At 35.1% G+C, this 22,810-nt stretch overlaps 1 protein-coding gene and 1 long non-coding RNA gene across 2 annotated transcripts in view; one reads left to right on the top strand and one right to left on the bottom strand.

The window, feature by feature from the left end:
• Positions 1–22,810, top strand: part of SPOCK3 (SPARC (osteonectin), cwcv and kazal like domains proteoglycan 3) — a 481,842-nt gene that overhangs the window by 203,698 nt on the left and 255,334 nt on the right. Inside the window, 1 exon segment of the mRNA XM_030312786.1 lies at positions 14,247–14,361. Within this exon segment, the coding sequence (XP_030168646.1) occupies positions 14,247–14,361 (115 nt within the window).
• Positions 378–3,562, bottom strand: LOC115512098. Its single transcript, XR_003968279.1, has 3 exons — positions 3,498–3,562; positions 2,004–2,087; positions 378–1,317 (listed from the first exon to the last, which is right to left on the bottom strand). It is a non-coding gene; the product is annotated as an uncharacterized LOC115512098 (long non-coding RNA).

Below are 22,810 nucleotides of genomic sequence, written 5' to 3' on the forward strand. Positions count from 1 at the left end.
TAACAAAGTGCCATAGGCTGGGCAGCTTATAAACAATAGACATTTTGGAGGCCAGAAGTTTAAGATCAGGTGCCAGCATGGTGGGCTTCTGGGGAGACCTTCTTCCAGGTTGCAAACTATCATCTTCTCATTTTACCCTCATTGCATTCTTATGTGAGAAGGAAACATAGAGCTCCTAAGGTCTCTTTTATGAGGCACTAATCCCACTTATGAGTATTCCACCATCATGATCTAATTACTTCCTAAGTCCTCACCACTTAATACAGTGGTCCTTCCTTATCCTTGGGGGATATGTTCTGAGATCCACAGTGAATGGCTGAAACCATGGATAGTACGGAAACTTTTACATACTATGTTTTTTGTTTTCTATACCTACGTACCTATGATAAGGTTTGATTTATAAATTAGGCACACAAAGAGACGAGCAACAATAACTACTAGTAAAACAGAACAACTAACTATACACTGTAATGAAAGTTATGTGGATATGGTCCTTTCCCTTTCTCCACATCTTATTCTACTTTCGTCACCTTGTGATGATGTGAGATGATAAAATGGTAAGATGAAGTGTGGTGATTGGCCTGACATTGTAATGTAGCTTTAGGCCACTATTCACCTTCCGATGTGTGGAGTAGGATCACTGCTTCCAGATGGTGGTTGACCATAAGTAGAAACTGCAGAAAGGGTAACCGTGCCTAAGGGGGGACTACTGTACCATCATTTTGCAGGTGAGCATTTCAACAAATGAATTTTAGGGGGACATACACATTTAGTCCAGAACAAATGAGAAAGTTCTCTTTTCATTCCTCCCTTGTTTTAGAACTTTTCTCTAGTACTTGGTTAGTCTAAAAGAGATCCATTCCATACCACACAATAATCTTATCATTCTAGTCTTTCAGACCTATTGTTAGTTAATATACTTAAGTAGGGACAGCAATGGTATAATTAGAATCTGGAAAATACTTTTCCCAAACCATTTTCTCACAATATACTTAAATTTGCAAGTTCAGATCGAGTATTTTCTAGGTTCTTCTTCTTACATCTCACAGTGACATATATCAGTTTCTTCATAGGATTAATAATATACAATAGAGTGAAGATTTTGTATCCAAAAAGGCAATATTGACGCTTTTCAAATTATATTACCCATCATGCACATTTCAAAGTTGAATAATAACGTACAACAACACTGGTTCCTTTTTACTTTGACCTTGTTTCCCCACTGATCAATCATGGAGTCCTTTAGAATTTACCATGTTTCAGTTTTGTCATCACTGTTGCACATGGTATTTTTATAATCATGTTCTTTGTAATAGCCTAGAAAGAAAAAAATATACTTTAATATTTAACATAAAAATACTTATAAAGTTAACATCATAGCCATTTGCATCCACTGGTCCCATCATGTTTGATAAGGAACCACATCTTGTAGTTCTATAGGGCTTTGTTATGTCAGTCGCTAGAATTGGATTCTGCTGTCATGATTTGAGGCAGGCCCTATGGGATCCTATTGCATTGTCAATTTACAACCCCAAGAATATGACTAAAAGTGTTTTTGAATATTTTGGATATTTAGACAAATACTTTAGGCAACAAAAATGTCCAGCGTATTTAGGTTTATAAATTTGACAGTTTGTGATATTAAATTTCCAGATGTGGTAAACCATTAATTTGATACATCAATGCTAAAGATGCAGTCCTTTAGTAAATAGCAATTAGAGGTTTCCATTTGCACCAGAGTAAAGTACAGATTAAACTGTTTCACGAAACAAGCTGACTGAAAGGGCCCTATCAGAAAATACACCCTCATTTGATTTAGTCATTTGAGCAAACCAGAGGCTTTAATCTAATCCCACCTAAGTAGGTGGCAGGCAGTGAAAGCTTCATTTAACAGTAGTCAGATCAGTACTTTGCAAAGGATTATTTGTTTTTTTTTTGTGAGCCATGATATTAATTAGACGTGACAAACTGAAGGATACGGAAGACCCATAAGGTTTACTTACCTGCCAGGATAATTACCACCATTGCTTTACTAAGAATGTCTGCCATTGTTGTAACTACAGCTCTGTGCAAGCAGGACCGATCTGCTGAAAGAAGGAATATTTGAAAAAAGTGGTTAGTCTAATTAGTTTTGTTCCAAAACATTTAATTCATAAAATGTTCTGAAGATTACTATGTATATTTGAAAGTGTTCTTAGTTAGAAATTCTATCAACTTGTTGCTTCAGCCAGTATTATCGTGGGTTTTTACAAAATATTAGTCTTTTTGAAACTTTTGGGCATTCTTAAAAGCTCTTTCTGTTTTTAGGACAGTTAAATTCTGGCAGTTACATCTAAAGTCTTATGTAGACCTTGCCAGTAGGATTTGAATGCAGATTTGAGTGAATGAGATCCTGTTCTGCATTCTCTTTCCTATTATGACTTGCTTTTCATTAATTTAACCTATCTGCATTGTGCAGCATTTATTACAAAAGAACATACCCCTTGATGCAGAATTGATTTTTCAGAGGTGAAATTTGCACCTTTGATTTTTGATTGTATGCTCTGCTGCCCTGAGATGATTGATTGAGAAAGACCTTAAATATTCTCATGGAGGATGGAGACTTCAAAAGATGCCTCAGGAGAAAAAAAAAAAAAAACAGGAATTTTTTTTAATTAATCCATAGTTTACATGCAATAAGATGCAATAGTTGAAAATGTACAGTTTGATGCATTTTGGTGAATGCAGATAATTGAATTAACACTACCTCCTTTAAGATAAAGAACATTTCCATCACTCCAGACATTCCCCGAATTGCATCCTCTTCCCAATCCCCCTGGTTGCCTACCCCCAATCCAGGCAATCACTGTTCTGATTTCTTTCACTTTAATTTACTTTAGCTTGTTCTGTATATAACTTGATACAAATGGAAGTACCTTGCATGTATACTTTCCTTTATGCCATTTTTTTCCTATAGTGGTTTTGAGATTTATCTAACAGTATTGCATTTTTCAGGGGTTTGTTTTGTTTTGTTTGTTTTATTGCTGTAGCATTGTCTTTGTATGACAACAGTCATCTGTTGATGCATATTTGGGTTAGTTCTTATAAATAAACATTCCATGACTATTTGTAGTAGTCTTTCCGTGAACATTCAAATATTTTCTTGGATAAATTCAAAGATGTAGTATTGTTTAATTATATAACAAACTGCCGAAATATTTTCCAAAGGGATTGTGAGAGGTATCAATTTACTGACTCTCATCTCTCAATTCTCTTTTCGTTGCCTGTTCTGCAGTGATAGAACAGGATCCTGTAAGCATGTCTTGTAACAAACAGAAATTAAGCGTCATCAATGTAGGGAACTGCAAGGGCATTGCAGAGTGAAGGGCTTCTCTTTCTGGCTCTGGAATACTTCTGTTTGTCCTTCTACTGCAGTGGTGGGTGAAGGAGAGACATGCAGGGGTGCTCTACCACACCTGCATGTAGAATATGTATAGTCCCACAGCAGGTTTGCATACCTTGTTTTGTTGGGAACTGTGTACTCCAGGTCTTGCACTTGGAAATGGGCTCCCAATGCCTCAACTCCCTCCATGCACTCCTGCTGGCTTCAGCCCACTTGCATACTGGTTGAGTGTTTCCTGCTCATTCCCAGCTGTGATTCCCTTCCTTTCAGCCTCTGTGCACCTGTACCAGATGGGTGGGGGGAAGAGGTATGGTGTTGCCCACTTTGCCAGTGACTATGGACCAACCAGCTCTGGCCCTGCTAACTAAATAGACTTCTGAGCCATCCGGTGTACTTCAACCTTCTCCAATGAGAATTGAATCCCAAACCTGGGGAGGAGGCACACCTTTCTAGTTTGGCTCTTCCATCGATACTTCATATTATTACTAGAGTATTCTTGAGAGACTTTTTTACTCCTTTTTTTGACAGTTATTCTTTTATTCCTTATTTTATTTATTCTTATTTTTATTTGAGAGAGAGAGAGAGAGAGACAAAGAGGAGGGGGTGGGCGCAGGGGAGAGAGAGAGAGAGAGAGAGAGAGAGAGAGAGAGAGAGAGAGAATCTTAAGTAGGCTCCACGCTCAGCACAGAGCTGATGTGGGCTCGATCCCACAACCATGAGATGATGACCAGAGACAAAATCAAAAGTTGGATGCTCAACCAACTAAGCCACACAGGAGCCTCAGCAATTCCTTATTTTAAACTTTCCCTATTTGAGGTACTAAGTCTTTTGTCTCCTAATCGTACCTGGACTACTAACAGTAACCTGTACCATTCTGTACTGCCCACCAGCTGTGTGTTAGGGTTGGTTGATCTAATTCTGGCCAACACTTCTGTGTTCAGTTTTTTAATTTTAACATTTCTTCTAGTAGTGAGGTGTGCTCACTTACTGTGCCTTTAATTTTGTAGCAGATTGAATAGATGATATCAGGAGAATATCTCCTGATTCACACCCAATTCATACCCAAGGTTAGATGGTCATAAAATCATTCCTTGTTTATACATATACACCTCTCTGTGCATGTAAGTGTGTAAACTATCTAATGGTAGCAATGTTTGACACAACTTTCAGAGGAAACCTATCTGTGCTTAGAAGTCTTGTTTTAGTTCTATGTATGTATGTATGTATGTAGGTAGGTATGTATGTATTTATATTTTATATTTGAGAGAGAGAGAGTGAGAGAGAGCTCACAAGCAGGGCAGGGGAAGGGTAGAGGGACGGAGACATAAGCTGAAACCGGCTCTAGGCTCTAAGCTGTCAGCACAGAGCCTGATGTGGGGCTTGAACTCAGGAGCAGTGAGATCAGGACCTGAACTGAAGTCAGATGCTTAACTGACTGAGCCACCCAGGAGCCCCTAGCCTCATTGTTCTTTAAAAAGAGTTCATGGATTCTGTGTCTCCCTCTCTCTGCCCCCCACCCCCACTCATGTGCAGGCATGCATGCGCACGTGCTCTCTCTCTCAAAAATAGAGAAACTCTCTTAAAAAAAAGAGTTCATGTAGATTGTATTTTTAATTTTTAAATAGGAAAAATAGAAGAGTAAACTTCATTTAGGAAAATGGTGAGTTTAGAGTCAGTGGCTTTTATTGAACTGAGATAATTCTGTGTCCTAATTGAGGACTGAGAAAAGCAGAGTGTCACTTAAAGTGGGCCAGATATCCTCCTGTAGGATGGTTAGAAGAGCTGTATAGCAAATTATAAGAGATTTTATAAGACCTTAATAACTAGCAACAAAAGTACAAATGATAATGCCAAATATGCTGTTTTCTATATGTCTGGAAGTATTTATGCAGAGTTGCATAAACAGTTTTTCAACACAGTGGTAATATATTTTTTAAAGTTTATATATTTATTTTGAGAGAGAGACAGAGAGAGAGAGAGAGAGAGAGAGAGAGAGAGAGAGAGAGAGAGAATGAGCATGAGAAAGAAGGGGAGAGAGAGAATCCCACATCCACACTGATGTCAGGCTCTATCTCACAAACCATGAGATCATGACCTGAGCTGAAATCAAGAGTCTGATGCTTAACTAACTGAGCCACCCAAGTGCCCTCAACTCAGTGTTAATATTTAAAAATATTTCTTCTTTTTTATATAAAAGCTCCCAGGTAAGTTAAGGTATGCAATTATAGAATATATTATTTTGCATTTTAGAATTAGACCAATCTCTTTCATTTCTAGATGAAAACACTAAGATAGAGAATCATCAAGGAACTACAGGTAAACATTATTTCAGTAAGCTAAGACATTATTGCCCTATTAGTAGGGACTTTTTTATGATTTTATTTTAGGCACCCTCTTAGTATTAACTGAATCATAGATATATTTACCTCAAATATTAGAATGAAAGTCCTAAGTATAAAGCTTTATGATGAGGATTCAGTATCATCATTTTTATGTAACAAATAATATTTGAGAATGAAAACCTGTAAAAATAATAGGTTTTTACATATAGTCAAGTATTCTGAAATTCATCTCTTTTATAGAAGGAACACTATTAACATTTATCACTTTAAGGAGTGTGGAAGATATGATATCTTGACAAAGTAAAAGAACGACAAAGAATAAAAGATCATGACATTTTTAAACTGTCATTAGTACTTTAATACTAGACTGGATGTTGCACAAAATTCTGCCTTATAATAGCATCTAGAGTTTTTATTATCTTTGAGTTATCAATGTAGTAGTTGCATTTCATACAATTATATAAGATGGGATATTATTGGAATAAATATTGTGAAATTTTGATATATATTTACTACAAAAGAAATTAATGCAGCAGTTGCATTCAAATCTGCTAATTATGTAGATCTCCACATGTAATGTTTGAAATGGGGAGACCAGAGTTACAGTGGAAGGATGTTATATAACTAAAGTAATATTAAGGTTTAAAACTAAGAAAAGTCACTCCAAAGACTTGCAGCCACATTTAATCACATTTAGCACCACAAAATTGGCTGTCAAAAGTCTAATTAACTATCAGGCATTAGCTCTATTTTCCATGCTGCTCACTTGCACTGCGTTTCATTCTAACATCTGGCAAGTTAAAAAAAATTCCCTAGAAAACCACTTCTTCTTATAGTTGTACAACATAGAGTTTTAGTGAAACGAACTGTTGTTAAAACAACAACAAAAATATATTCAGTGCTTCATTGTTGAACCGTGAAGGTTTTTAAAACATGTTTGAGTTACTGGTCACTTCATTTTATGTGAAAACACACAATTAAGTTTAAAGAGACATTTCACCAAGTGAACGCTGATGGGTATGCATCTTACTTTAATTTTATGCCTTTCACTATGTAGTGATGTTGCAATTTTTCCAACAGTTTTCCAAAATTTAAATCCAGCTCTCGATGGCACAATTCACCTGCTCTTAAATCATGATGAATGTTTAACTTAAGTTTTTGTTTTCTTGATTTTTTTCCTAGTGGCTGAAGTACATTTACCTAAATGTACTTCTGTTACCAGTTGAAATTCAAAGAGAAGGATATATTTGCTGATGTGTTTGCTATAATAGATGGAGATAGGCATTTCACAGCACAAAGTTTTGATGATAAGAAAATATTATAATATCTGAGGGGTAAAGCTGACTGCTTACAGAGAACCACAGGCTAAAACCAGACTTATTAATTAGTCGCAACTGATGGCAAAATAACATGAAATAATATTTTTATTGTGGGTAGGAAAAAGTAATTATCAAATAAGAATGCCAGACACAGATAAATTATCCTTTAAAATTGATTGGAAAATAAAGATACATTCAGAGAAATATATAAAAGATATGGCACAAATTGCACATGTGGAAAAAACCATAAAATGATATGCTTCAACAAATAAAATTATATGAGAGGACCCAAAAGACAGTGTGAACTGCAAGAAACAATAATGGGCAAATAAATTGGTAGACTTGATAAGTTTAAATTAGCTATGTCAGTAAAAATAATAATAGAAATACGGACTCTTTTGGGGTGCCTGGTTGTTCAGTTGGTCTAGTGGTCAACTCTTGATTTTGGCTCAGGTCATGATCTCACCATTCATGAGATTGAGCCCCACATCAGGCTCTACTCTGACAGTGCAGAGCCTGCTTGGGATTCTCTTTCTCCTCCCCCTCTGCCCTTCCACCGATTGGGCTCTCTCTCTCAAAATAAATAAATAAATTAAAAAAATTAAAAAAATATTTAAAAATACTATTTTGCAGTGGTTCTATGGTAAAGTGCAGAGGAACTCATGGAAATTTGTGTGGAAGTTGAAGGTCAAAGATTTGGTGTTAACATGGAACTCTTCAGAAGAAGGGTAATCTACTTATTGTATGGTTATTCTCATCCAGTGATGCTCGATGTGTATGTAAATCCAAAGGAAATCACTAAAAGAGATTGTATAACTTCCAAACTAGCAGAAGGAAAAAGGTACTAAATAAAATATAATTAATACACTATGAGGAAGGAAAGAAGAAAGAAAGATAAGGAGAAAAAGAAACAAAATGTTGCAGAATAGAAAACACAAAAGAAAGCAATAAGGAAGAGTGCAATTACATTTAAAAAAAGTCACAGTTGAAACAAAAGAAGAGATATGTCCCCTTAGACTGTGCTTATAAATCTTCCCAAGAGTTCTTGAGAGCATTGTTAAAATATAAAAATTAAGAATTAAAAATAAAGGAGTTCAGACAAAAGTTAGCTGGGCAAATACTAATCAAAAGAAAATCAGTTGCAGCAGTATTCATTACAGAAAAAGGCCACAAATGGTGGAGGTCAGGTGCTAGACATTTATTCAGCTGAGTCAGAACCCATTGCCTCAGCATGCCTATTCCAACAGACCATGCTTGACCCTCCCAAAACCATCTTTTATTTTTGCTCTGTAGTCAGCATTGTCCCCATGCCCATCTTCCTTTACAGTGGATTCTTATCCTTTGTCTCCTGGATATTTGTTAGTTTTCTTGTCTTGATCAAAAATTATTCAAAGCGTAACCAAATTTTTGTGAGTGATCTCTTTACCATACAAACCTAAGTATGTCACTCTCCAAATTAAAATCATTCAGTGACATGGCATTACCTATAAGGTAGAACTCCAAGAGGTAAGAAGCTTTCATCCGCCTCTCTAGTGTTGTTTTGTTTTGGTTTGGTTTTCCACAATACTTGAAGGCAGTATGTACATTTTGTATTTCATCCCTCCTGAACTGTCATTCCAGGAATAGGGCATCCTTTTATACTTTTATGCATTTATACTGGCTTCTTATACTGGGGTTTTCTTTCATTTTGTTCATTGTACATATTTCAAAACCTACCTAAGTTTTCATTCATTCTAATGATCCCCCATTCCTTCACCGGTATGTGTGTACATTTTCACATAGCTAACTATATATACACACACACATATATGTATATAATTTCCACTTGATGCATTCTAATTGTTTTTCCTATATATCTCCTTCCTAATAAGAATGCTGAATGTGTTGAGGGGAGGATCCATTCTACATAGGATTTGTGGTGCCAAAAGTGCATGCTGAAATGTACTAACACTTTTTGAAAAAAGAATGTGAATTTGGAGATCATCTAGTCCAGAAATCTTTAATTTTTAGATGAACCTATCAGACTGTATAGAAGTTAGTAGTTTGAAAAATCTGAATCAGTATTGGGAAAGTTAAGTTTTTACTGTATTTGTCGAGTTTCTAAGAAATATTTTTTCTGAAATTGACTTAGCTAAGGTGACTGGTTCATCATTAACCCCACTAAAAATAAAATGCAGAATTATTTAAGAGGGCTTTAGCCTAGAATAATTAGGACTTAATTTAAAAATCTAGGCTTTTTGTGGATAAACACTGCTAAATTCTAGAAGTCAGTTTGTACAGATTAAGAGTTCCGATCTTCTCTGTTAAAGTTTATTTCAGTTCTTGACAGTAACAATAAAACCTAGTTTTGCAGCTTAATGACACTACTTTTTGCCTTTCCTTTCAATACCACTTGCACAGAATATGAATACTAATGATTTCTCTGCTGAATTGAGAATTCAGCACCTTTCAGTCACTGTCCCTGTTTGTTTTCTTGACCTGCCATCTGCATTGTGTGTCCTTACTTTTCAGTTCCCCTTACATAAGGACTTCTTTTCAAGAATTAGATCTTTCTTCACTGACATACCTGTCTACACTTACATTTGTTTTCTGCTCACACCAATCCTTGCTGGTGCAGGCACTTCCTCCCACATTAGCAGCTGGGTCAGGCTAGATATGCCCTAGCTTACTCTGGTCTAGAAATTAGTGGGGGAATCTGGACTAAAAACCGAATATTCTGGAGAAAGAGTGAGGGGAATCCTATATCACAAATGAAATGCAACTATATCATAGATGAAAAGTATAAGGCCGTTGTTTAGTATGCAGACTGCTTTGTTTGGAAACAAAACAATACAAAAACAGTATTCGTTAGATCCCCAGGTTAGTTCACATCCATAAGAAAGATTATGAAAGATTAAGACAAAAAGAATATACCCAAATGAATTCAAGTGCATTGACTGAAATCTTTTTTACTGGGTGCTTGGGTTGTTTTACTGGATGCCTGAGAAAAAGTTAAATACAGTAATGTGGAATAGAACAGGAAACGCTAATTGGAATGAGATGGAAAGAAGAGGATAGCAACAGAGGGAGGTGATGAATTTAAAATACAGGATTAAGTCTAATCCATGGGCTTCAGTCTAGGGGAAGCTGGCTATGTTATTGTTGTGATTTCAAGAATAAAATCTCAAGCATCTGTATTTACAGTGTGTGATATTTTATAATTTTTAAGCTGCCAACAATGTAAGTTCTACTCAAAAATACACATGGTTAAAATCACATGCACAGAGATCTTTTCCTTAGTGCAGATTCTATGTATTTGATTCTTTTGTTCACCTTCTATCATATTTTCCATCTCCTGACACTACTACACTTAAATTTTTTTTTAATTTTTATTTGTTTTTGAGAGTGAGACAGAGAGACAAAGTGCAAGTGGAAGAGACACAAAATCTGAGGCAGACTCCAAGCTCAGAGCTGGCAGCACAGAGCCTGACTCAGGGCCTGAACCCACGAACTGTGAGATCATGTCCTGAGCCAAAGCCGGACGCTCAACCTATTGAGCCCATGAGGCACCCCAATACTACTACTCTTTTATTTGATCCTTTATGCAGAATTTTATGTAAAATTTTCATCAAGTTTATTTTTATGTGCTATATTTGTTCCAGTAATTTCCTTCTTATTATACACAAATTTTTGAGTTCTGATGTCTTTAATTAGGTAGATGTAATGTAAGAGGTGTAATGGAATTTTAGAAAATTATCTAATGCATGCTGTATAAGGTAAAGAAAACTAGAAAGAATAACTAAAAATAACTAGCAATGGTCTGCATTTGGAGTGTAACTAGGTTAGATTAGTCATGATAGTTTCATATGTACCATAGTGTTGTATTTCAAAACAAAAACACTCCCCTTTCAGAACAATATGTCATAGGTTAAATATATTCACAATGAGTGTATGACATGTGAATATAAGATACAGTGGTAGGTACAAAGGCATTGTTCTGTTTTGTTTTTTGTTTTAGGCAGAATTATTTAATTTTAATCAACATTTAAAAGTGATATTAACAATTAAACTCAAAATAGACTAACGATTAGAAATAACAATACATTTTAATACCTTCTAAGTTACTGTATGTTTTTCCTTTATGTTGTCTAACAAGAAATCATGCAGTTTTAAGGTACAGTAGTTCAATGAGACCGTTTTCTAATTTGTGATGGTTTAAACTGCTACAGTATAATTAGAATGTTCTAGCAATTTTCATTTGCATGGTGAACAAAGTATATTAAACATTTCATAGAAAATAAAATAGGGCGCCTGGGTGACTTCAGTCAGTTGAGCATCCGATGTTGGCTCAGGTCATGATCTCATGGTCTGTGGGTTTGAGCCCCACATCGGGCTCTGTGCTGACAGCTCAGAACCTGGAGCCTGTTTAAGATTCTGTGTCTCCCTCTGGGGCGCCTGGGTGGCACAGTCAGTTAGGTGACCGACTTCAGCTCAGGTCATGATCTCACAGTTCGTGAGTTCAAGCCCCGCGTCGGGCTCTGTGCTTGACAACTCAGAGCCTGGAGTCTGCTTCAGGTTCAGTGTCTCCCTCTCTCTCTGCTTCTCCCCTGCTCGTGCTCTGTCTCCCTCTGTCTCTTTCTGTCTCTCTCTCAAAAAGAAATAAACATAAAAAATTTGAAAAAAAAAAAAGATTCTGAGTCTCTTTCGCTCTCTGCCCCTCCCCTGCTCATGCTCGTGCGTGCTCTCTGTCTCTTAAAAATGAATAAAAAACATTTGAAAAAAGAAAATCAAATAGCTAATATTGTTTATCTTAAATTTTGAAATTATTCATAAATTAAGAGAAGCTATAATTTATCTAATCATTGCCTGTCAAAAACTTTTTTTTTTTAGTATGGAGGAAATTTAAACATTTGTGTTCCAAATAGATGCAGTTATTGTACTGACCACTTTATTATGGTATAAGATGTCTCTTAGTGAATATCTTACCAACTATATGTGTTAGTATTTTTAATTTGAGTTGAGTATTTGAAATCTCAAGAGTTTAGTTGAAATATATATTTTTAAACAAAGAAAATATGTTTTTATTCTTAATTAATTTATTTAAATTCAATTTAGTTAACATACAGTATGATATTGCTTTTTGGAGTAGAATGCAGTGATTCATTACTCATGTATAACACCCAATGCTCATCCCAACAAGTGTCCTCCTTAATGCCCGTCACCCATTTAGCCCATCCCCACACCAATACCCCTCCAGCATCCTCGGTTTGTTCTATGTATTTAAAGGTCTCTTATGGTTTGCTTCCCTCTCTGTTTTTCTTATTTTTCCTTCCCTTCCCCTACGTTCATCTTTTTTTGTTTCTTAAATTCCACATATGAGAGAAATCATATGATATTTGCCTTTCTCTGACTGACTAAATGCATCTCTCTCTATAATTTATAACTGCATTTTATTGAAATTGGGTTTATTTATTGGTTATCAAAACGTATTCACTTTCATTAGGTTATTGATTTAACACATTCATAAAGCTAAATTTGATATATACACCAGATGTTAGCTCTAGTTTACCTTAGGTTTAAGATTTGAAAAGATTGGTTCAAATCCACATTTCATGTTCAGCAAAGAGCTCAGGGCTTTCCCAAAAACTTTTGTATATTCCAAATAAAAATTTTTCAGGTCACTTAGGTTCCACTTTTCTATATGCATTAGAATTTTATTTTCAGCTTTCATCTTGCATGGGTTACTTCTCTCAGTTGTGACATGTATCCAAAGAGGACACTCAGCACCTTTTTCTTATTTGTGCCAACTCCCTCACTGGCTTTCCACCCATGAAAATCACAACAAAATATCATCAGACATCACCAATAATAATTACCAATAGCAGCATTATTCATAATAAACAAAAAGTAGAAACAACCAAAATTCCCCTCAACTCTTGAATGGATAAATAAAATGTGGCATCTCTATATAGAGAAATGGTATTCAGCAATTTAAAGGAATAAAATAGTGATACATGGTACCATATCGTTGGACCTTGAAAACATAGTTCCAAACAAAGGAAGCCAGTCACAGAAGACCACATATATGTAATTCTATTTACATAAAGAAAGAATAGGCATATCTATAGAGACAGAAATTAGATTAGCGGGTGCTGCTATTCATGGTTGTGAGGGAGCTGGGGGAGTTGGGGCTTGGAGGGTGATGACTAAAGGGTATCCTTTCTTTGAGAAGATAAAAGTGTTCTAAACCGGGGCGCCTGGGTGACTCAGTCGGTTGAGCATTTGACTCTTGATTCAGCTCAGGTCATGATATCAAGGTTCGCGGGATAGAGGCCCCAGTTGGCCTCTGGGCTGAAAGTGCAGTCTGCTTAAAATTCTCTCTTTCCCTCTTTCTCTGTTCCTCCCCTGGTCATGCTCTGGCACACACTCTCTCTCTCAAAATAAATAAATTACCATTTAAAAAATACTCTAAAATTGATTATGATAATAGTTGCACAGTTGTGAATATACTGAAAGCAACTGAATTTAAACATTAATAGAATGAATTGTATGCAAATTAAATCTCAATAAGACTCTTGTTTAAAATATCACCAACAAATCACACACTCTTTGTGTTGGCATCCATCAAGATAGGGGTTTTGTCTAGAGAAATGGGGGTTCAGACATCAGGCACAAGCAATTTAAAAATGAAAATGCAATATCTCAGTATTATTACCAGGATACACTCAAGCAGCCCCCTAGCACAGCTATAGACTCCTCTTGCATATCAAAGGACTCATTAACGCCCACTAGAATCTTTTGGGCTTACTCCCTTAGGTCCACCTACCTGCATCTATCTAGGGAAAGCAAAAGTATAAATTATAATCCTCAACTGACACAAGTATTACAGTAAAATGTCCCAACTTTATTCTGCACCTTACTGCTTAGAAGACAGTAACGACTATAAGAAATTTTGGTCTTAAAGTTTCTATTTTGATTATACATTGTTTGGTCATAAGGTTGCATGTATTTTAGCTTCCAAGTAGAATAAGATTAAATTGCAGCCATCTATTAACTCTGAGTTAGTTATATGGGTAAAAATAGAACTATCTCTTAGAAGAGGAGGAATGTGAAGAAAATTTAGAGATGAACTGCTGTGTAAATTTCTTGATCAAATCGTTTGATGAGATGAGATACCTCCATTTTATTGAAATGTATCTTAATATTTTCTGAACATTTTTTTAGCTTTGGATCCAGCCAAAGATCCATGCTCAAAGATGAAATGTAGTCGGCATAAGGTATGCATTGCTCAAGATTCTCAGACTGCAGTCTGCATTAGTCACCGGAGGCTTACACACAGGTAAACATTATTAAATTAAATTTCACTGATTGAACAGTATTCCTTAATATGAATAACTGCAGAATGTAAATATTTGGCAATGTCTGCTAAGCTTATATCCAGAGTTTTATTGAAACAATTTCAGAAGATTGGTTAATATAATTATGATTCACTTGGGTTAAACGCTAATCAATCAGAATTACTATGGATTATAGAATTTAGGCATATATTATTAAATAAAGAGGAGTTTGTGAAGATTGAAGTACTATATCTGCATACTCACACTTTTTCAACTTTAAGGAGTAAGTGCCATTTTGGTACCCTCTAAATATTTATGCTTATGCCTATTTTCCTCAAAGAAGAACTGGAAACAAAGTTAAAGGGCAAACAATAATAATAATAATAATAATAAACAAGACAAAGAAAAAATGAAGCAAATGATTGATGTTCATTAAAAAAGGAAAAGTCACAGTATAGAGATATGGACCTAGAACCCTTCAGGACACCTTCCTTTAAGGAAGCACTCATACTGGTAGAGTCCTTGTATTCTGGAAGCTGGCACAAAATTTCAAGAGAAGAAAGAGTTTTAAATATTGTGTTATAATGATATCACTGCTTCTGTCAGATAAGCTCTATTTTGAGAAGGATCAGTAATTTAGAAATAGCCTGTGTAGTTTCATGCTGTCTTAAGTATTGACACATGGCACAGCCAAAAGTGAAATCACAGGTAACTGACTGAAGTAAGCAGGTGTATCTATTCCCTTTATTACTTTTAAAAGAATTCTTTTTATGAGAACACTCTCTTTTGTGACATTGGGACTGTACTGTTTTACGTCAAATGAGCAAGGGAATTTCACTGTCTGGGTATGTTCAGAGATTAATTGCATTTTTATTTTAGTGTCCTTACTCTACAGTCTTTACTCAAACATACCAACAGAGAATAAAAACTTTAGAGAATAAGAATGTAAGTAGAACTTGTAGAAAATGACAAAATTTAAGTTTTGTTGACTTTTCGTATTAGTTTGAAAGCACATATGCATAAAGCCTTTTATAACCTGCTGAATGGAGTAGAGGAGGAATTTATTCCATAATGCCACATCTATCGTGGGAGATTTCAAATGCCAAGACAGGCTGGCTAATGGAGCCAAGATAAAGAGTTTAGGAATAAGTTCACTTGGGACAAAGAATCATGGCATACCAATAATATACTTGCAGAAGTACGTAAGAGGAAGAAAGACAGCAAGTCTGGGAATGCAAAGTATAAAAGACTTCTAGGAAATAATGTTGCTATAAAGTCAATATACTGTGGGAGGGCACAGCGTGGCAAAACAGAGTTAACAGCAATATGTTCCACACTCAAGCATGTCCTCTATGTTACCTTTATAAAGAAATACCAAAACATTGGGACAGAATTTTATTTTTCTATTTATTTCCCTAGGATTCCAAAGTTTCTGAATTGCTTGGACTCACATTAATTAATCACAAAAATTTAAATATTAGTATGCAAATGTATGTATAGAGAGTTAGGAGAGAGTTGGTTTTTACTTGAGAAATCGATAGGAGGCTGGTGTTGAAATACATTCATGTGTAATCCCTCACTTAAGTTTCAGAGACTTAGTCAATTTATTTCATAAAAACAAAAACTGTTTTATCACAAGTGTCAGAGACCCTGGGAAAGGTTTTCATTTAACACACAGTTAACACCTCATTGGCCATTTCCTGCCCCCTCCCTCCCCTCCTCCCCTCCCCCTGTGCTCCCTGGACCAAGTCAAAGAGCAACTGAAGTCCTCACAGTTCATCTCATGCCCAGGGCAGAGAGACTCTCTCCTTTCCACAATTGCTGAACACTGAAGCCAGGAGAGGTTAAAGTAACTGATTCAATATCACAAAGCTGCGAATTTTCAGAGCATTGATTCCAGTCTATGTTTACTGTCACCAAAGTCCATGTTTTTTACAACTATTCTGTCTCACTGCTTCTCTTATTCAACAAAGATATAACTACAGACAAAAAGAAACTTCCTTAATGTGATAAAGACTCAGAACAAAAGCTAGAGTATTTCTTAATATAAACAGATGCAATGTTTTAAAAGGAGAACCATTGCCAACTCTGCCTTTGGTATAGTGGTAAGCTGGGGCAGTGGGGGAGTCTACTGTGCTTTAAGTAAGTGGACTTCAAAGTGTTTTATGTAAATACTGTTTAGTCCTGTTCTATTTCTGTTAAACTATTATAAAATTTGCACTCAGTACACACTATATTCAATAAATAAATAACTAGTTCCAAAGAATTGATTTTAAGATTAATATTTGATATGCTTTATTTGCTTTGAGGATGTAGGTACATAGTGAATGTTTATACAACACTTAGGGAAGGAGAGTTTTGCCAAGAAGTTTGATCAATAAAGGTGGCTGATGTAAATAAAGCAAGTCTTAAATGTGGGGTGTGTGCAATTTGGGGATGGGGTATGGGAAACAAGGAAAACAGGCTTAATTAATCAATTTTGACCATTTACATAGTTTAGATTAGAAATTACTATTGTTTTTATTTATAGGAACAACTTTCTTTTTTCTTGATCTCATAAAAGAGAAGATGAAATTTCTTGTTTGCTTCTGTAGGGCGAATGTCATTGTTTAAAGAGGTTTTCCTAATTCTCCCGCCCTCCTCAAACTAGATAAAACATCCATTTTTCCATTACCTTAGAACCCTGCGCTTCTCATTTTTAAATACTCATTACATTTGTAATAAATTGTGTAACATGAATCTCCTGCAAGTGACAGGAAGCTCATGAAGGTAAGGTCTATGTCTTACTTACAATTTTATATGTGACTTGACATACTGGTTAGTATATAGTTCTTTGAATAATGTATGAAAAGAGCTTTTCTTTTTGAATGTTAGAGAGGAAAATTGGGTAGTTTGATCAATTGAACTGGTCAACCTAGATAATCTAAGTCTGAAGTTTTTTTTCTGTGCGCCTTGTGAGTATTTGTTGGAGATAGTCTGGGAAGGACATAGGAGCCAATCAACAAATATCTTTAAATAAATTTATTGAGAAAGATGTGTTCAAGAGACAGTGTAGGAAAATCCTGAATTTACCTCTTCTCATGGACACAACAAATTTACAACTACATATGGAATAATTTCCTCTGAAAAAGACCTAAAAACTGAATGAACAGAGCCTCTACAACAAAGGAGAAAAGGGCATGTTGGGGAAAAAAAAACACAACAGGAACAGCAATCCGTAATCAGGATGGATCTCAAAAATATGGGACTTTTCCCTGAGAAGTGAAGGGTCTGTGCTGTACATCAGGCACCCCAATGCTTAGATCCTTCACAGGACAGATGATGACCCAAATGCCTTGCCTTGAAAACCAGTGGGAATTAATCCAGGAAAACCATAGAACTACAGGGAATGGAGAACACAGAATCCCTTGTCCTGGGATCCAACACAAAAAAACCAGTTTGAAAATAACCTAGAACATATGTGAAGAAGACCCAATTACTGATCTTAAAGTATCTGCTGGATAGACAAGAAGTTGCTGGGACTCTCTCTGGGGGCCTCAAATAAATAAAATCAGAAATAAAAGAGAAGTTAAAGTTGATACCATCGGAATACAAAGGTTCATAAAAACACTACAAATAATTTTATACCAACAAATTGGACAACCTAGACAAAATAGATAAATTTCTAGAAATGCACAATTCTCTAAGACTGAATTATGAAGAAATAGAAAATATGAATAGACTAATTTCTAGTAAGGAGATTGAATCAGAAACCAAAAATCCCCAACCAGACAAAAGTACAGAACCAGATGATTTCACTAGTGAATTCTACCAAATATTCAAGAAGTTAATACCTGTTCTTCTCAAAGTCTTCCAAACAATTGGAGAGGAAAGAATGCTCCCAAACTAATTTTATGAGTCTAGAATTACCTTACTGCCAAACCAAAGAAAAAACCAGAGAAACACACACACACACACACACACACACACACACACACACACGCACGCACATACACTCACATGCACACAAAATATTCTTCATGAGCATAGATGAAAAAATCCTCAACCAAATATTAACAAATCAAATGAAACGATACATTAAAAGGATGTTTCACCATGATCAAGTGGGATTTATTCCTATGTTGTCAGGATGCTTCAACATCCACAGATTAATCAACATAATACACCACATTAACAAAAAGAACAAAAATCATACGATTATCTCAATATATGCAAAACGAAACCAAACCATACATTTGTTAACAATCAACATTCATTTATTATAAAAACTCTCAACAAGGCAGATATATAGAGGGAATATGCCTGAACAAAATAAAGGCTATCTATGATAAACCCACAACTCACATCATACTCAATGGTAAAAAAACTGAAAGTCTTTCCTTAAGATCAGTAATAAGACAAGGATTCTTATACTCACTTTCATTCAACATAGTATTGGAAGTCCTAGCCACGGCAATAAAGCAACAAAAAAGGAAGTAAAAGCAATCCAAATTAGAAGGAAATAAGTAAAAATGTCACTATCTGCAAATGATACAGATATATATATATATATATATATATATATATACTCTGAAGTTTTTACCAAAAAAATTATAGCTAATAAATTTAGTAAAGTTGTAGGATACAAAATCAATATACAGAAATTTGTTGCATTTCTTTACACTAATAATAATCTATGAGAAAGAGAAATTAAGAAAATTAAGAAAACAGTCTCATTTACAATTGATTTGAAAAGATTACATTTGGCTAGGAATGAGTTTACCAAGGAGGTGAAAGAACTGTGTTCTGGCAATTGTAAGACACTGATAAAAGAACGTGACAAAGATAGAAAAAATGGAAAGATATTCTGTGCTCCTCAAGTGGAATATTTATATTGTGAAATAGCCCATATTATTCTAAACAATCTTCAGGTTTAGTGGAATCCTTATGAAAATTCCAATGGCATTTTCACAGAAATCACAATTCTAAAATTTGTATGGTAACACAAAAGACCCCAAATGGTCAAAATAATCTTGAGAAAGAAGAACAAGACTGACGTATTATACTCCCTGATTTCAAGTATACTACAAAGCTATAGTAATCAAAACAGTATAGTATGGACTCACAGATCAATGGAACATAATTGAGGGCCCAGAAATAACCCCCCTCATGTATGAACAATTAATTTACAACAAAGGAGTCAAGAACATAAAACAGAGAATGGATAGTGTCTTTGATAAATGGTACTGGGAAAACTGGAGAGCCACATGCAAAAGAATGAAACTAAATGACTATCTTATACCATATACATAAATTAACTCAAAATAGATTAATGACTTGAATGGAAGAAGTGAAATCATAAAATTCCCACAAGAAAACATGGTGGGAAGTTCCTGGACATTGATCTTAGTGGTGTGTTTGTGGACCTGACTCCAAAGACAGGGGAAACAAAAGCAAAAATAAAGAAATGGGGCGACATTAAAACGAAAAACTTCTGCAAAGCAAAGGAAATCATCACCAAAGTAAAAAGCAGTCTACTGAATGGAAGAAGACATTTGCAAGTCATTTATCCTATAAGGGATTAATATCTAAAATATATAAAAAACGCAAAAAAATAAACAATAAAAAAAGACCTAATTTAAAAATGGGCAGAGGATCTGAATAGAGATTTTTCCAAAGAAGACATACAGATGACCAACAGACATGTGAAGAAATTTTCATCATAACTAGGTAAATGCAAATCAAAATCACAATGAGATATCACCTCACACTTGTTAGAAGGGCTATTATCAAAAACACAAGATAGCAGTGTTGGAGAGGATGTGGAGAAAAGGAAACAGTGGCAATGTCAATGGTTGTTGCCCCTGTGAACACAGAATGGACACTTTTCAATTATTTTTGAAATAATTAAGAGTAGATCTACTGTATGATGTGGCTATTCCACCTCTGGGTATTTATCTGAAGAGTATGAAAACAATAATTTGAAAAGATTGATGCGTATCCATGTTCATTGCAGCATTATTACAATAGCCAAGATATAGAAACATCCTAAGTGCCATTGATGGGTAAATGGATAAAAAGGATGTTACTCACATGCGCACACACACGCACACACACACACACACACACACACACACACATACACACACACGCACACACACACACACACACAGGAACCATTCAGCCATTAGATGAATGAAATATTGGCATAATTCTACCATAGCATGGGTGTTATTCTAAGTGAAATAAATCAGATGGAGAAAAATAAATCCTGTATGATTTCACTCATATATAGAATCTTAACAAAACAAAACAAATGAATAAACAAAACAATACAAAAACAAACTCATAGATACAGAGAGCAGATTAATGATTACCTAATAGGGTGAAGGGGACTTACTGTGTGGTGATGAATGGTAACTAGACTTGATGGTGATTACTTTGTGGTGTATATAGGTATCAATGTATAATTTTGTATATCTGAAAATTATATAATGTTATATACAAATTTTACTTTAATAAGAATAAATTTATTGATTGAATAAACAAATAATTGCCAGCAGAAAAGGGAGAGGAGGATATGAAAATATGAAGGAGAAATGAGCCTCTAACAATTAGCTTTAGGAAACTGGTAGACCTTTGCCTTAGGTTTGTAAACAATTGAAATAATTGCTAGTGTTTTAAATCACGATATGTATCTTTGATATCAGAAAAATAGACTGATCAGGAGGTTCATGATGTATTTTACACTAACTGTGAACACTATTGCCAGTGTGGAGAAGGTTGTAAACTCTCCAAGTAAGTCATGTTCAAAATCATATGTTTGGATATTTGTCTCATGAATTTGTCTCAAGCAACTGTTACCTGTGTGCTTGTGCTGGTTTTGTTACCATTATCATCACCAATTACAACAAAAGAGTGTTATGAATAAGGAGAGAAACTTAAGCTGCAACATGTTTTCTAAAATTTAGATGCTTAGTATAAAATATATGATGAGTTTGCCAGGTTTTGAAAATGACCCACTTTATATTGTTATCATGGGGAGCAGCTCTGGGGACGCTTACAGCTGAGAGTCTTTGTTTCCCTGTTTTTGTACACTGTGAGCAAGAAGCCTAGTGTTTTATGCTCCCTTTGCTGCCTGTGCAGCTGCAGATAATTAACACTATTTCTAGATCAGTGTTTCAGGCACCAATCAATGGATGCTGCTGATATTAAAAAAAAAAGTTTTGGCATAACAAAGCAGTAAGGTTGAAGAAGTTATTATAGGACAAATCTAGCCATGTTAATTTCTGCTCCATTTACACCAAAGGTTGAAAAAGCATCAAAAAGGAAATGCTTTGGGCCCTGTAAAAAGGCATTATATAAAAGAATGATGAAGCTAATATAAAATACTATTTATTAAAACAGATATCAAAGGAATGTGAGTCCTAAAACTCTTCTATTTTAACTATGCACTTTTAGAATTCATAATGTTAAAGGCCATTTTTTTCAACGTTTATTTATTTTGGGGACAGAGAGAGACAGAGCATGAACGGGGGAGGGGCAGAGAGAGAGGGAGACACAGAATCGGAAGCAGGCTCCAGGCTCTGAGCCATCAGCCCAGAGCCCGACGCGGGGCTCGAACTCACGGACCGCGAGATCGTGACCTGGCTGAAGTCGGACGTTTAACCGACTGCGCCACCCAGGCGCCCCTTAAAGGCCATTTTTAAAAGAAAATCTGAATTTCCTTATATAATTATTAAATATATGACTATGATATTTATATTTCCATTGCTATAATGTTGAAATATTCATAACAGAAAGATTCAATCACAGGACTTATTTATAGTAGAGTCTCAAAAATGTTTGTTGGATAGAATTGAACTTACAATTATTTTAAAATAATGCTTCTTGTACTTACGTAAGATTTAGCCTGTGGAGTATATAAATGTGTTGATATTGTCCTAGGGAGAATGAAATCCAGCATTTATTACACACTTAATACATGCAAAGTTTTTACTAAGTGGTTTAAATTTATTTATTTTTTACAACATTCCAAAAGTTTTATACTAAAGCCTATTATGGTCCTTTTATAGAATCAAAAATGGAAGCTCTAAGATTCTGGATATTCTGCTTCAGATTATGTATAGAAAGATGGTAGCTAGCTAGATAAAAGGGACAAATTGAGGATTTGAAATCGTTTATTTTTTTGTATACACATTCCTTTTTATAATTACAAATTAATTTTATGTTTACGAACATGTAATTTTTTATACATTTATAAGTAGATGTTTATATAACCATTTAAGTACCTCACTACCGATAGATCTTTCAGTTAGTATCTAGAGGTTTTGCAACACTTTTTTTTTTTGGTTTTGCAGCAATACTGAGCAAAAGTTACAGAAAATGTCCATATACCCTCTGTCCCCACATTTGCATGAACTCCTCCATTGTCAACAACTCCCACCAGGACGGTACCTTTGTTATATTTGA

This window comes from Lynx canadensis, chromosome B1 (assembly GCF_007474595.2).
Source record: "Lynx canadensis isolate LIC74 chromosome B1, mLynCan4.pri.v2, whole genome shotgun sequence".
NCBI lineage: Eukaryota > Metazoa > Chordata > Mammalia > Carnivora > Felidae > Lynx > Lynx canadensis.